The 15,150-nt window shown below is 41.9% G+C and overlaps 1 protein-coding gene across 1 annotated transcript in view; it reads right to left on the bottom strand.

The window, feature by feature from the left end:
- Positions 1-11,160, bottom strand: part of fh (fumarate hydratase) — a 32,787-nt gene extending 21,627 nt beyond the window's left edge. Inside the window, exons 1-3 of the mRNA XM_080200673.1 lie at positions 11,006-11,160; positions 3,378-3,512; positions 296-406 (exon numbers count right to left, since the gene is read on the bottom strand). Of these exons, the coding sequence (XP_080056799.1) occupies positions 296-406; positions 3,378-3,512; positions 11,006-11,116 (357 nt within the window). The 5' untranslated portion in view covers positions 11,117-11,160. The remainder of the gene's footprint in view (positions 1-295; positions 407-3,377; positions 3,513-11,005) is intronic.
- Positions 11,161-15,150: the final 3,990 nt, after the last annotated feature.

The raw sequence follows: 15,150 nt of genomic DNA, 5'->3' as shown, positions 1-15,150 counted from the left end.
CTTGAGGTAGAACAGGTCTTGAACAATAGCTGTCTGTCATTTGGAGTCGAGGTCCAAATGACAGACATTCCCTCTGGGAATACAAAGATACGAATGAATGGTCTAGTTGGGCGCATGAGCGGCGCAGGCTTGGAGGACCAAAGGGCCTGTTACTGTTCTTTGTCCCTTAGGCAAGATCCGATTCAGCCCTCCTTAGTCAAATTTAACACCTACATTATCTCATGCTGACTTTTGTCTTCCTTCCCTTCAGAAAGCTCATAATACAAGCTACAAGCCATTTTAAGGCAGTTCATACCTCATTGGCTGCCTTTACAATGCTCTCCGCAATCTTTGAATCCAAACCATATTCCACGTTTACTTCTGCTGCAGCTCGCTTCAGAATGCCAAAGGCTTTTATCATTTGGATCTGTTAGCAAAAACAGAGATGAAGCAATGTAGAACCACAGAATTCTGTAGAATCCCTCTCTTTTCTATTTCTCCTTTATTCCCCAACGGAAAGGTTTTATTAAAATATTCTGCTTGGAAAGTGCATGTTGATTTAATTAGTAAAAAAAATGTAATTTCCGCGTGGTTTAGTTTTACATTAGTGGCAGATGATCTGTTATCTATTTCACTTCTGGCCGTTATACTGGAATGAGCAAAACCATGAGAGAACCACTTGCAGGCTGCAGTGGAGTCGGGGGTGGGGAGAAACTTCAATTAGACTTCCCACTTGCATCCCTGAAATGGGAAAAGACTGAGCTCCCAGTGTACTCACTGACTTACAAACAAAATCATGCTTGCTGGGGACTAACGGACATTAAAACTTCCAACAATTCATTGATTGCAGTCAGCTTTTTCAGGCTTCAGAAGGCAAACACCGTTATGTAAAAAGAAAAGCCCAAAAACCCTGAAGGGTTTTTTTTCAGATGAAACAACTTAAGCCAAGTTTAAATGTGTCTTTAAACTCTTCAAAGAGGAAATTGCTCCCTGTGGTCTGGCCAACATTCATCCCTAAAACAAAACTGCTTTTCGGTCATTAATGGTACCTTGCTCTGCACAACTGGCTTCCTCATTTGCCCATAAAAGGTAATTTATTGGCTCTGAACAACTTTAGGACATGCTAATGGAATGGAGGTCCTTTTGTCCTTAGGACTCTGGAGGGTATTCTCAACCCTCCCTTCAAAGCAGCTCAGGTCTAAGCTGCAGGAAAACACAGAATTCACATCTTGGGTAACTGGCATATTTGATTAACTGGTACTTCCCATCCCTGGGGCATACCAGATTACAGAGGTTTTCCTGTAAATATGGTGCCAGTTGAAAATAACTGTCAGTGTTTCTTTTAAAAGTAAGGCAAATAATTGTAGAATTTCTAAGAGATCTTGTACGACGGTGCCAGTTGTGACTTACCTCTGAGTCAGAGTGCAAGTCCCACTCAAAATTAACAACCAAAATTAGCACTTCATTGCATTGAGAGAGTGCTGCACTTTTGGATGAGAAGTTAACCACAGTCCTGTTTGCCCTATAAAATATTCAGTGGCGCTCTTTCACAGGAGAGGGTGGGAGTTATTTCCAATGCCCTCAACCAACATCACTAAAGCAAATAATTTGGTCACATTGTTGTTTGTGTGCACTTGGCTATATGCAAATTGGTTGCAACACCTTCTATATCACAACTGTTACTACACCATAAAAGATGGTTGTAAAGCACTCTAGGGTGTTCTGTGGTCATGAAAAGCATTATAAAAATGTAGAATCATTGAGCATTATTCCCACTAACAAATAAATCACAGAAAGAAAGGATGAAGGATGGTTACTACAACAAAAACAATCGTGGCAAGAGTTATAAATTCAAGGACCACGTTCGTCAGCAGGAAAAAGTAATCCACCACATACTCTCATTTTTCAAGATAATCACAGATAAAGAAGGCCATTGGGCCTATCCATCCAGATTTAACCTAAGATAAAGCAGAGCAAGGGTTCCAGTCCCTGTGATCCTTACACCATTGAATTCTCAAACAAAAAGTAAACTTATGCAGATTTTATAGTACGTGTTCCTGCATATTTAATTTAGATCATCATGCACTAACTCCATTTTAAACTGTAAAACAGATATTATTCTGTGATTCATTTATTAGCGGGAATAATGCTCATTGATTCTACATTTTTATAATGCCTTTCATCACCACAGAACACCCTAGAATGCTTTACAACGATCTTTTGTGGTGTGGTAACAGTTGTGATATAGAAAGTGTGGCAACCAATTTGCATATAGCAAGTGCACACAAACAACAATGTGACCAAATTATTTGCTTTAGTGATGTTGATTGAGGGCACTGGAAATAACTCCCACCCTCTCCTGTGAAAGAACGCCACAGAATATTTTAATAGGGCAATCAGGATTGTGATTAACTTCTCATCCAAAAGTGCAGTGCTCTCTCAAAAATGCAATGAAGTGCTAAATTTGGTTTTTATGCTCAAATCTTGAGTGGGACTTGCATTGTGTGTCTGACTCAGAGGTAAGCCACAACTGGCACCGTCATACAAGATCTCTGTACAATAATTGTACAATTATTTGCCTTACTTTTAAAAGAAATACTGACAATTATTTTCAACCAGCACCGAATTTAAAGGAAAACCTCTGTTATCCAGCATGCCCCAGGAATGGGAAGCATAATTAATCAAATATGCCAGTTAACCGAGATGTGAGTTCCGCGCTTTCATCCAATGACAAAACTCTAGGTTGATCACCTGGAAATCAAGGTCTCACACGGGAACATGAGAACTGAGTGAGTGAGCAGGTGATGGTACTTCCCAGGGAGGCTGATAATGAACAAGATGCTGATAACTATTACTGGTGAGTTTGCCATTGCCAATCAAAAAACAGACCCAAACCCAGAATTCTGATTAACAGAAAATTCTGTTCAGTAGAGTGCCAGATAACAGAAATATTAACATAATCAATTAATGAGCATTATTTTGCCAAAATATAGGAACATAAACTCGAGATTTATTTCCCGTTTGAGTGCCACGTGATTATTATTTGCGCAGTGACAATGCTACAATCAAGTCTTTTAAAATAAAAGGCAATTAATTACATCCTGCAATTAGAAAAATCTCGCCAAGATTTTTGCCTGAAGCTGCAACGGGATGGTGATTCCTGCTACTATTCTGCTACTCTCCATAAATCAGTTACAATTCTGACCAACTACTGACTATCAACAAAGCATGCATGCTTGCAACAAAGCACGCATTTTCTTGTTCTTTTCACCAAGTGGATTAGAAAAAATAATTAAATAATCAATGCAATGGGTAAGGGGACAAGGATTGTGGGGAAAAGTTAAGAGAATCAGTTGTCAACTTTCTGTTTAAAATTAAAACTTTGCTAAGTAACTTACTGGCATCCTTTCAGATAGCCCTCCAATTTTAAAATTGATCATTGATCTAACTGTTTGGGCTCCATAGTATTTGTCATTTGGCACTTTCAGCTCACCGAAGGTATCATATTCGATTCTGTAGCCATCAGAGCTTTCCTGGGAAAAACAAACAGAACCGTTTCAGCCTCTTAGTACAGGGTAACGTACAAATATTTCTTATTTAATTTCCATGTTAAATTCAAAACTCCACTAGAGAGGAAGCATATCTAAGCTTTAGAAATCCTGGTGAAAAATTAAGTAATCTTTTTAATCCTTCTGTCAATTGCGAACAATGTAGTTTCCATCACAGCATAAACAAAAGCAAAAAACTTTAATTTATTTAACTTTAACAGGGTAAGACATTCCAAGGTATTTTACTAGAGCCTTGCGTAATCCTGAGCCACAGAAGCAGACATTGTGTGACCAAAAGCTTGGTCAAACTAGGTAGATTTTAAGGAGTATCTTAGGTGGATTTTGCTACCAAATAAACCTGTTGGACTTTAACCTGGTGTTGTGACACTTCCTATTGTGTTTACCCGAGTCCATCGCCGCCATCTCCATATCTTAGCGAAGGACAGAGAGTTACAGGTGGTGGGTTTCAGGGAGGCGATTTCAGGTGCATAAAGTATATTTATTAAGTGTCACTCGTAGGTTTACATTAACACTGCAATGAAATTACAATGGAGTTGCAATGAAGAAGTTCTTTAATGTGAAAATCCTCTAGTCGCCATACCTCAGCATCTGTTCAGGTACAATGAGAGAGAATTTAGCATTGCCAATTCACTTAACTAGCAAGTCAGACTATAGGAGGAAACAGGAGCACTCAGACACAGGGAGAACATGCAGACTCCACACAGACAGTAACCCAAGCTGGGAATTGAACCTGAGTCCCTGATGTTGTGAGACAGCAGTGCTAACAACTGTGCCACTGTGTGTCTGAGAATCTCAGCAAAATGAGGCTAATATTGCACCACTGAAAAAGATTGTTCTATCATTCCCTCCCCAAAAAGTTTAAATATTACTAATACTGTGCCCTCTGAATAGGCATGATGTTGTCACCAGGATTAATTTTGGTATGGCTTTAATTAGGCCATGCACTTTGATGCCATGTGAAAATAATCATTTTTGCACATCAGTTGAAACTTTTCAGTGACTCAAAGTACTTAAATGTTCCACTGAAAAAAAAGGGCATAATTAAATGCTTCAGAAATTAAAAATATTCACTGATTTACCAGAAGCAACTTATCCAAACTGCTTCATTGTAAGCTTTATGGGCAAAGTTTGCATCTGCCGTTCTTTATCAAACACAGTTGCATATTAATAGCTGTATAGGGCATTGGTGAGGCCGCAGCTGGAGTACTGTGTGCAGTTTTGGGCGCCGCACCTGCGCAAGGATATTTTGGCCTTGGAGGGAGTGCAGAGGAGGTTTACTAGGCTGATACCGGAGTTGAGGGGGTTGAGCTATGAGGAGAGGCTGAATAAACTAGGCTTGTACTCGTTAGAGTTTAGAAGAATGAGGGGAGATCTCATTGAGACGTATAAGATGATGAATGGGATGGATAGGATAGAGGTGGAAAGACTCTTCCCGCTCAAAAAAGACAGTAGGACTAGGGGGCACAGCCTCAAGATAAAGGGGGGGCGGTTCAGAACGGAGTTGAGGAGGAACTTCTTCACTCAAAGGGTGGTGAATCTCTGGAATTCTCTGCCCGTTGAAGTGGTGGAGGCTGCCTCGCTAAATATTTTTAAGAAGCGGGTTGATGGGTTTTTGATAAGAGAGGGGATTAAGGGTTATGGGGAGAGGGCGGGAAAGTGGAACTGAGCAGCGACAGATCAGCCATGATCTTATTGAATGGCGGGGCAGGCTCGAAGGGCCAGATGGCCTACTCCTGCTCCTATTTCTTATGTTCTTATGTTCTTATGTTCTTAATGTATTAAAGCAGTCCAAATCGAAATGTAACAAAATCAGGACAATGTCAAGGCTTGGACTGACAAGTGCCAAATAAGATTTGCTAGGCAATGACCATTGCCAACAAGAGAGGATCTAACCATCGCAGCTTGACATTCCATGGCATTGCCATCACCGAATCCCCTCCTATCAATATTGTGGGATTACTACTGGCCAGAAACTGAACTGGACTAGCCATATAAATACCATGACAAAAGATCAGGTCAGATAATACAAATCCTGTAGTGAGTAACACCTCCTGAATCCCCAAAACCTGTCCACAATCTACAAGGCATACGTCAGGAGTATGATAGAATACTCTCCACTTAACTAATAAGTGCAGCTCTAGCAACACTCAAAGAAACTTGACACCATCAGGGACAAAGCAGCCCGTTTCACGGCACCCCTTCTACATTCACTCTCTTCACCACCAATGCACAGTGCAACAGTGTGTACCATCTACAAGATGCACTGCAGGACCTCATCAAGGCTCCTTTGACAACACCCTGCACACTCATGACTGCCACCACCTAGGACAAGGGCAGCAGAAAGATGGGAACACCACCATCTGGAATTTACCCTTCAAAGAATTCACCATCATACTTAGAATAATATCACTGTTCCTGCACTGTCGCTGGGTCAAAATCCTGGAACCACCTCCCTAACACCACAGGTGCACCTATAATACATGGAATGGTTCAAGCCGGTAGCTCACCACCAACCTCTCAAGGGTAATGAGGGATGGACAATAAATGCTGGTGTAGACAGCGAGATCACATCCCATGACTGAATAAAAAAGTGACCTTAAAACAAAATGGATGTAGAAATGTACAATGCTGAATATTGTTTTGCTAAAATAGACTGAAAAGATCAAATAACAGCAATGTCAAACAACTCGAAAGGTCCAATTTCTGACCTCCTCCATGATTAAATGGTAAATAAGTAACTCTCAAATATGGGTGTTACAATCTTGAATCAATGGCAGACCCATAGTCAAATATTAATTCTAGCACAACTGAATGCAGATCACAGTTCAGACAATAGTGTGGCATTTAATTGCACAAATATATAAATTGATCTTGGTGTGATATATAAAACCCCAACTTGGTCCACATGACATTTTAAAAAAAGCAGAAGTCATGGAGCCTGACGCCATTCTGGCAGGAAGACTATATATGCACCACGGCAACTGCTTTCCCCCCCTCTGCCATACACCTGTCAGCTGTGACATTGGATACGAGTGGGACAGGGAACCCTGGTGTTTATGTTTGCTTCTAAAGAAGTTCTCTGAACAGTTTTCAGTCCATGACTCAAAATATTGAGGAATAATGCCTAATGATTCCACATTTTCAGCAGGTAAAAAGAAAGGTTCTCTATTTCCCTCAATCCACACCACAGTGCAGAAAAAAAACAAAACCTTACTGGTTTACAAAAGCTTGCTGTTTTTAGATCAACTACAAACTCTTCTGATTCAACTGCCCGTTGTTCCAATTCATTATTCAACTCCCTGATCTGCACTCCTCATTGTGGTTAAGATCAACAACCAGCACATTATCATTAATTAATTACTATTAAGGTATTCTAATGTCCAGGAAATTCTACACGCTGGGGACTTACTGAACAAAAGTTTTTCTTAAACGTGGTTGGTTTTTGAAATACCAACCATTACCTTAAATAACATATTGTTGGCAAATACTAAAAATACAAAATTGACATCTTTTCACTTTCACAACTGATATATTATTTCACATGTATTGGTATACAGTGAAAAGTATTGTTTCTTGCGTGCTATAAAAGCATACACTTCATAGAGAAGAAAATGAGAGGGTGCAGAATGTAGTGCTACAGTCATAGCTAGAGTGTAGAGAAAGATCAACTTAATGCAAGATTGGTCCATTCAAAAGCCTGACGGCAGCAGAGAAGAAGCTGTTCTTGAGTCGACTGGTACTGACCTAAGACTTTTGTATCTTTTTCACAAAGGTAGAAGGTGGGAGAGAGAATGTCCGGGCTGTGTGGGGTCTTTAATTATGCTGGCTGCTTTACCGAGACAGCGGAAAGAGTAGAGTCAATGGATGGGAGGCTGGTTTGCATGATGGATTGAGCTACATTCACGACCTTTTGTTGTTCCTTGTGGTATTGGGCAGAGCAGGAGCCACACCAAACTGTGATACAACCAGATTGAATGCTTTCAATGGTTCATCAGAAAAAGTTCCGTAAGTAGTCTCACAACACCAGGTTAAAGCCCAACAGGTTTATTTGGTAGAATGAACTTTTGGAATGCTGTTCCTTCATCAAGTGAGTGAAGGGGCAGCGCTCCGAAAGCTTGTGCTACCAAATAAACCTGTGGAACTTAAACCTGGTGTTGTGAGACTACTTATTGTGCCTATCCCAGTCTGACACCGGCAACTCCACATCAGTAAAAGTTGGTGACAAACGTAGCTGACACGTCAAATTTCTTACTCTTTTGAGAAAGTAGAGGCATTGGTGGGCTTTCTTAACTATAGTGTCGGCACAGGGGGACCAGGACAGGTTGTTAGTGATCTGGACATCTAAAAACATGAAGCTCTCAACCTTTTCTACTTCATTCCCGTTGATCTAGACAGGGGCATGTTCTCCACTAAGCTTCCTGAATCGATGACAATCTCCTTCGTTTTGTTGGCATTGAGGGAGAGATTATTGTCGCTGCACCAGTTCACCAGATTCTCTACTCATTCCTGTACTCTGTTTCATCATTGTTTGAGATCCAACCCGCTACAGTGGTGTCGTCAGCAAACTTGAAAATCAAGTTGGAGGGGAATTTGGCCACAGTCATAGGTGCATAAGGATTGTAGTAGGAGGCTGAGAACCCTGTGGAGCACAGGTGTTGAAGATGTTCTTGGAGAAGGTGTTGTTGCCTAACCTTACTGATTATGATCTGTGGGATTAGGAAGTTCAGGATCCAGTTGCAGAGGGAGTAGCCAAGGGCCAGGCCACAGAGTTTGGAGATGAGTTTCATAGGAATAATCGTGCTGAAGCTGAGCTGTAGTCAATAAACAGGAGGCCAGCTTGGAGTCTTTGTTATCTAGGTGTTCCAAGGTTGAGTGCAGGGCCCATTATGGCAGTAGGCGAACTGTATTGGATCCAGGCAGTCCGAGAGGCTGGAATTGAATTGTGCCATGAGTAGCCAAGCAAAAGGTTATTAGTGCATTTTGCATGTCTATTTGTTGGGATATAAAGTGTATAAATCTAAAAGAAGCATTTCTTAAAGAAACATAGCAGGTTGGTCTGCATCTGTGAGGTGAAAGAGCTGACAATCAACATTTCAGTTGAGAATCCTTCAAAACGGATTAAAAAACCCACAGTCATCGATGTACAAGATCTGAACACAGAGGGACACAGTGACAGCAATGTTTCCTTAATCAACTGCCACTACCAATTTCTAATTTCACGTAAACTTCAATGACAAACTAAGAAATCTGTGTTACAATTGTTTTGCTTTACAATAGCTGAAAAAAGCAGCTGCAATGCTCAAAATATCTCAGCCATTAGCTATGTTAATTGATCATTTAGCTGACAATAATGCAAATCTGATTAACTGATTTTTAAACTAATATTACAAATTGTCATCAATTCCTCACTTGTAACAAACAAAATATTGGTGGTAACAATGCACATCTTGGATCTGCTCCAATTTTGACCTCTCTCCCTGTGTGTATATATACACGTATGACACACACATACAGATTCACACTGGCCAATCTCCAGCTTTTGTGGCTGTCATTCATTTTCTGTTCTGCCTTCTTTCCGGTCACATACTTGATCAGTCAAACTTCCTGCTTCAAGTTATAAAAAGCTCTCTGCTCCCATTTTAGAAAACATACAAGAAATGTTGATAGCCTGATCCGTACGATTAAAAACATTGGTTTCTGGCGGCGAGGGTGGATGCTTGCTTTGGAACCAATGATGGAAACAAAATCCATAACAGGAAAAACACAAAACGCTGGATAAACTCAGAATGTCAGGCAGCATCTGTTGAAAAAGAACTTAATGTTTCATGTCTATATATCCCTTCATGGCTTGGTGGCACAATAGTTAGCACTGCTGCCTCACAGCTCCAGGGACCCAGGTTTGATTCCCAGTTTGGATCACTATCTTTTTGGAATCTGCACATTCTCCCCATGTCTGCGTGGGTTTCCTCCAGGTGCTCCATTTCCCTCCCACAGTCCGGAAGACATGCTGATTAGGTGCACTGGCCATGCTAAATTCTCCCTAGGTGTACCCAAACAGATGCAGGCGTGTGGCAACTTGGGGATTTTCATAGTAACTTCATTGCAGTGTTAATGCAGGCTTACTTGTGACATTAATAAAAATAATAAGTTGTAATGTTTGTTTAAAAAATAGTGGGGGAGAAGGGGGAATGAGACACTTCAAAGTGGACAACTCTTTCAAAGAGCATCAATAAGAGTTTAGTTTACTTATTAGTGTTACAAGCAGGCTTATATTAACACTGCAATGAAGTTACTGAAAAATCCCCTAGTCGCCACACTCCAGCACCTGTTTGGGTACACTGAGGGAGAATTTAACGCGGCCAATGCACCTAACCAGCATGTCATTCAGACTGTGGAAGGAAACCGGAGCAAACCCAAGCAGACATAAGAAGAACGTGCAGACAGTGACACAAGCCGGAAATTGAACCTGAGTCCCTGGCGCTGTGAGGCAGAAGCACTAACCACTATGCCTTACGTGCCACCATTAGGCTTTTCTATCCTGTAAAATTACAGACACATAGGCTGGAAGTTTACCGTACCACCTGCCACAGAATCGGAGCGGGCAAGGGGGCAGGCCATGGAAAGGTCTGTTGGCCTTGGGTGGGATTTTACAGTTTCAGTGCTAGCAAAGCCGTATAATCCCGCCCATATAGTGACTTGGCAAATAGTACAATACCATGACCCTTTTTCCAAAAAAACAAGCTTGCAGTTATCCAAAAATTCCACACCCCCCCCGCCCCCGCCCAGAAGGTACCAATATCAGGAAACCTACACTTAAAGGAAGATGGGGGTCAGTTGGATTAGCTGCCTTGTAGTTGCCCTGCACGACTTGAACCAAGGCAGCGGGGTGTAAATGACAATGCATTTGTCCGCAGCAAAGCAAACGGATAACACAACACAGAACAAGAGCAGCCCTTGTTCCCACAGAATTGGAGGAGGGTGGGGGGAGTAGAGAAATGAGGCCTGGTGTCTCCTGATCAAATGTGGCTCTCTTGAAACAGCGGTGCCAGTAAAAAAAAACAAAATCTTAAATGGTTGTGAAAGGAGGTTAAAGATCGACAGAGCGGGGTTTGGGTTGAGGATGTTTGATGTCTATTCAGACATGGCTAGTTGTCCTCCAGTCGGGTGCTCTAGGTGAGTTGCTGCTGCTCCTCCCCGCGGGTCACCTGGCCCAATGGAACGTTCCCCGGGGAAATCCTGGCAACGGCGCGAGCTACCTCGGGGGCGACAACAACAACACTGGCAACATAAATACCCCAGCCCTTAACTCCAAATCGGCTCCGGACAGCCAGCTCCGTTTCCATTGCCCTGTAAATCCGGATTGCACCCATGTGCACTGGAAGCCGGTTTGCATTTGTGTGTGTGTGTGTCTCTCTCTCTCTCTCACACACACAGACAGATTGAATCTGCACGCTCACCATCCTCTTGCAGCCTGCAACAGGAGGCAGGGTCCGCTTGAACAATGCACAGCTCTGTCCCCCTCGGATTGTGGCTTGGCACCGTTGGAGGTTTCGCACAAAGCGGAACATGTTGAGGATCAGGCCCGGGGAGGGACCAAGGTCAGAGTGGGAGAGGCCAGAGCCAGAGGAAGTGCGGGAGAGTCCGCCAGAGGGAGCAAAAAGCACCAATTGCAAAAACGACACATTTTGCACCTTGTTTCCTTTTCTTTAAAAAAAACAAAGTTTTGCTTTAATGTTGAATTGTTTTGCTTTAATCTGGACTGTGGTTTGCATGTTGCAATCCGGACTTTGCCCGATTGCAATACTGACAGAACTCTTAAGTAAAGTTTGCGAAGTTCAAAGTTGATTATGTCGATAGAACTAGGGTTATTTTGACAAGGGGCTTGCAGGAAAGGCTATCATGTCCCACCCAAGCTTCCAACAGCTCCTTATCTGGTGAAATGGCAGGTACGTTTGTCCTCACTTTGCTGCACTTACATTTACAAGTTATTCATCTCAAGATCAACAAAATAAAGGATTAAATGTTTGAGTTTTTTTATTAGTGTCACATTAACACTGCAATGAAGTTACTGCAAAAATCTCCTAGTTGCCACACTCCAGTGCCTGTTTGGGTACACTGAGGGAGAATTTAGAGTAACCAATCCACCTAACCAGCGCATCTTTTGGACTGTGGGAAGAAACTGGAGCATCCACACAGATATAGGGAGAATGTACAGACTGCACACACAAAGTGATCCAAGCTGGGAATCAAACCCAGGTCCCTGGTGCTGTGAGGCAGCAGTGCTAACCACCATGGCAATACTGGAAAGATGCATATTGCTGTCATTACTCAATTATATTTCCTCCAAAGTGAAATTCACTCTACCTATTTCTGGTGGAACATTATAGTTTTGACCAGATTACTTCTCTCCCCTACAAAGGATAGTTTCCCCTATAATGGACACAGTTTCACAATGTCTTCCTCAGAATGAGGAATGATTATTGTTGGATCATAGCTATTCTGGTTGAAATGTTAAATTTGCCTGTGTCTGTAATTTTTTTTGTATTCATTCATGGGACATAGAATATTGGTTGGCCAGCATTTATTCCCCATCCCTGTTGTGCTTGGAGAACAGTTGAGAGTCAACCACATTGCTGTGGCTCTGGAGTCACATGTTGGCAAAATCCGGTAAGAATGGCAGATTTCCTTCCCTAGAGGACATTGGTGAACCAGATGGGCGTTTTTGACAATAGACAATGGTTTCATGGTCATCAGTAGATTCTTAATTTTAGACATTTTTAATTTAATTCAAATTCCACCATCTGCCATGGTGGGATTTGAACCCAGGTCCCTAGAACATTAGTTGAGTTTCTGGATTAATAGTCCAGTGATAACACCACTAGGATATTGCCTCCCCATAATTATGCATATTCACAGACTTTATTAGAAACATGAAATATATTTATTAATAAGAAAAAATGTACAGCAGCCACATACTTGCTTGGTTCCCCAATTACCCACTTTCAACTGAGCCCCAAACCAGGTGACTCTTACTCTATTGAGTTGTCTTAAAGGGACAGCTCCTTGTCTTGCGAAATGGCAGGCGTGTTTGTCCTCACTTTGCTGCACTTACATTTAGAAGTTATTAATCTCAAGATCAACATAACAAAGGATTAAATGTTTGAGTTTAAAGTTTATTTATTAGTATCACAAATAGGCTTACATTAATACTGCAATGAAGTTACTGTGAAAATCTCCTAGTCACCACACGCTGGTGCCAGTTTGGGTATACTGAGGAGAATTTAGCATAGCCAATGCACCCAACTAGCATGTCTTTTGGACTGTGGGAGAAAACTAGACCACCTGGAGGAAACACATGCAGACTGTGCACAAACAGTGACACAAGCTGGGAATTGAACCCAGGTCCCTCGTGCTGTGAGATTGCAGCGCTAACCACTGTGCCACCCACCAACCATAGTCTGGTTTATGGAAATGATAATCCAAGGCCCAACCTAATCACAAAATTGGGGGCTCTGGAGAAAGAGATTCCTTAGATGCATGGTTGCTTCAGGTTTGGAAAAAAAGACAGAAGCTGAACCAGTTAACATGCTGCTTTATTTGGTAGGCCCAATGTAATAGTTAGTCAAGGAATCAATGGCTCATCTGCATAATTTAGTGACGTTTTAAAATCATTCTATACCGATCTTAATGTGAGACATAACAAAATCCTTGAAAGAGCTAAACCTAATTAATTTCCCCAGCAGCCGTGAGAATTTGTCGACTCCTCCATTTATGATCAGTAGAGAACGGCCAAAGGTTGTGATCATGGTAACTGAATTAATCAGGAATAGGATAGTTGTAGGAATGGTGGATGATACTGACTCAGATATGCTTCAAGGGAAGAAACATCTAACTCTTGCAAAAGCCATCCAGATTGTCAGGCAACATGAAACCCATTTGTAGCACAGATCCATATTGAGGGGAGAAAGCAAATTTTGGTACAAAGTAAACCCCATTGTCCAGGTGGTTAAACAGCACAGAAACAGGGACACGCCAGGACAGTAACTCCCGACCAGTAAAATAATTATGCCAGTGCTGTGGAACAAACGCTGGAATTCTACCGCCTCGCCTGCCATGGAAGTGGAGTGGGGGAGGAGCAGACAATGGAAATGTCTGGTGACCTCAGGTGGGATTCTCCAGTCTCGGACTGAGCGAGGATGTAAAATCCTGCCCAAAGTGACCTCACAGATGTGACCAACTTCCAGCAATTTCAGCCTTTTAATGCATCTGAATAGGGAAGCTGTGCAAAACCAAAATACTAAAATGTGCAAAACATTCTGAGAGGATTCATGAAGTTGAGACAGCACAACAAGAGGGTACATAACCATACTTCTTGACTGAGGTCAAAGATCCTGGATTTTCATTCAGGAATGCAGACATCTTGGTTAATGGCCATTGCACAAACGTTAAATTGCCAGTATTACTGTCCTATCCGACAAAGAACCATGGCTGAGAGACCTCTGGCTTTGAACAACAGACACATCATTTTATGGGCCCAGAGGAATCAACTTCTGGTCTTAGGCATGATTCTGGAATGACTCAAGTAAAGCAGCAGATAAATCTTTGGGTTGATGTACACCATCCATAGCCAGTCTTTTTCCCTCTTGAGTAGAGGGAGGATTTTTCCATCTGGCCATAGTGAACGGAGATTTGGCTGGTTGCCAAATTCCCTGACTTTACTGCAGCGGGTGCATGGCATAAACGGCAGGTAAGATTGCGCCCCATGGAAATGATCCCAGAGCACATCCATTCCATAAAATGTTGGAAAACCAATCACCATCTATCACTACATATGGGGAGTTGATAAAAAGTGTATCAATACCAAAAAGAGGACAACAAAGATATCCAGATGCCAGAACAACCTCCAGTTCAACAAGGTTTACTTGCAGTGACTGAACCTATCACTCTCCTGACAATAGTGGCAATGAAATCTGGAAAAATTATAAGACCTCCAAACCATCTGAACTATGAACTGAAGTGAATTAAGAGGGGAAGATGGGGTTGTAGTAATGGTATAAAGCATGAGGTAAATTGAAATAACTTGTAAATACATTGGATAAATACTTGGGGGGAGGAGGAAGGTGTTGTATAGGAACCTGGAACATAAAGGTTTAACGTGGGACTGCCTACACAGTGATGTAAGAGAACACATGACCCACACCTAAGGGTTAGGGCAGTGTTGGACAGAGCAGTGTGTAGAAACAAGCATGGAACCAACTCCTAGCTTGGACCTTTACTGTAATAACATTTTTTGTTTATTATAGTTAGTAAATACTTACTGTTGAATTACTTAAGAGTATGAATGCTTTATAAGACTGAAGTATGCCCAACACTTTACAACAGATTAATCTCTTGTTTCATGCTCCATTTTGGGGTGGCATAGTGGCACAGTGGTTAGCAACAATCCTGTTTCAGAGCACCAGGGACCTGGGTTCAGTTCCAGCTCGGTTGACTGTGTGGAGTTTGCATGTTGTCCCCATGTCTGCTTGGGTTTCTTCTGGGTGCTCAGGTTTTGTCTCACAGTTCAAAGATGTGTGTGTTAGGTTGATTGGCCATGCTAAAT

Source organism: Carcharhinus amblyrhynchos, chromosome 12, assembly GCF_965287045.1.
Source record: "Carcharhinus amblyrhynchos chromosome 12, sCarAmb.v2.hapA, whole genome shotgun sequence".
NCBI lineage: Eukaryota > Metazoa > Chordata > Chondrichthyes > Carcharhiniformes > Carcharhinidae > Carcharhinus > Carcharhinus amblyrhynchos.
The sequence above is the reverse complement of the archived record's forward strand: the minus strand, read 5'-3'. Positions and strand labels throughout refer to the sequence as shown.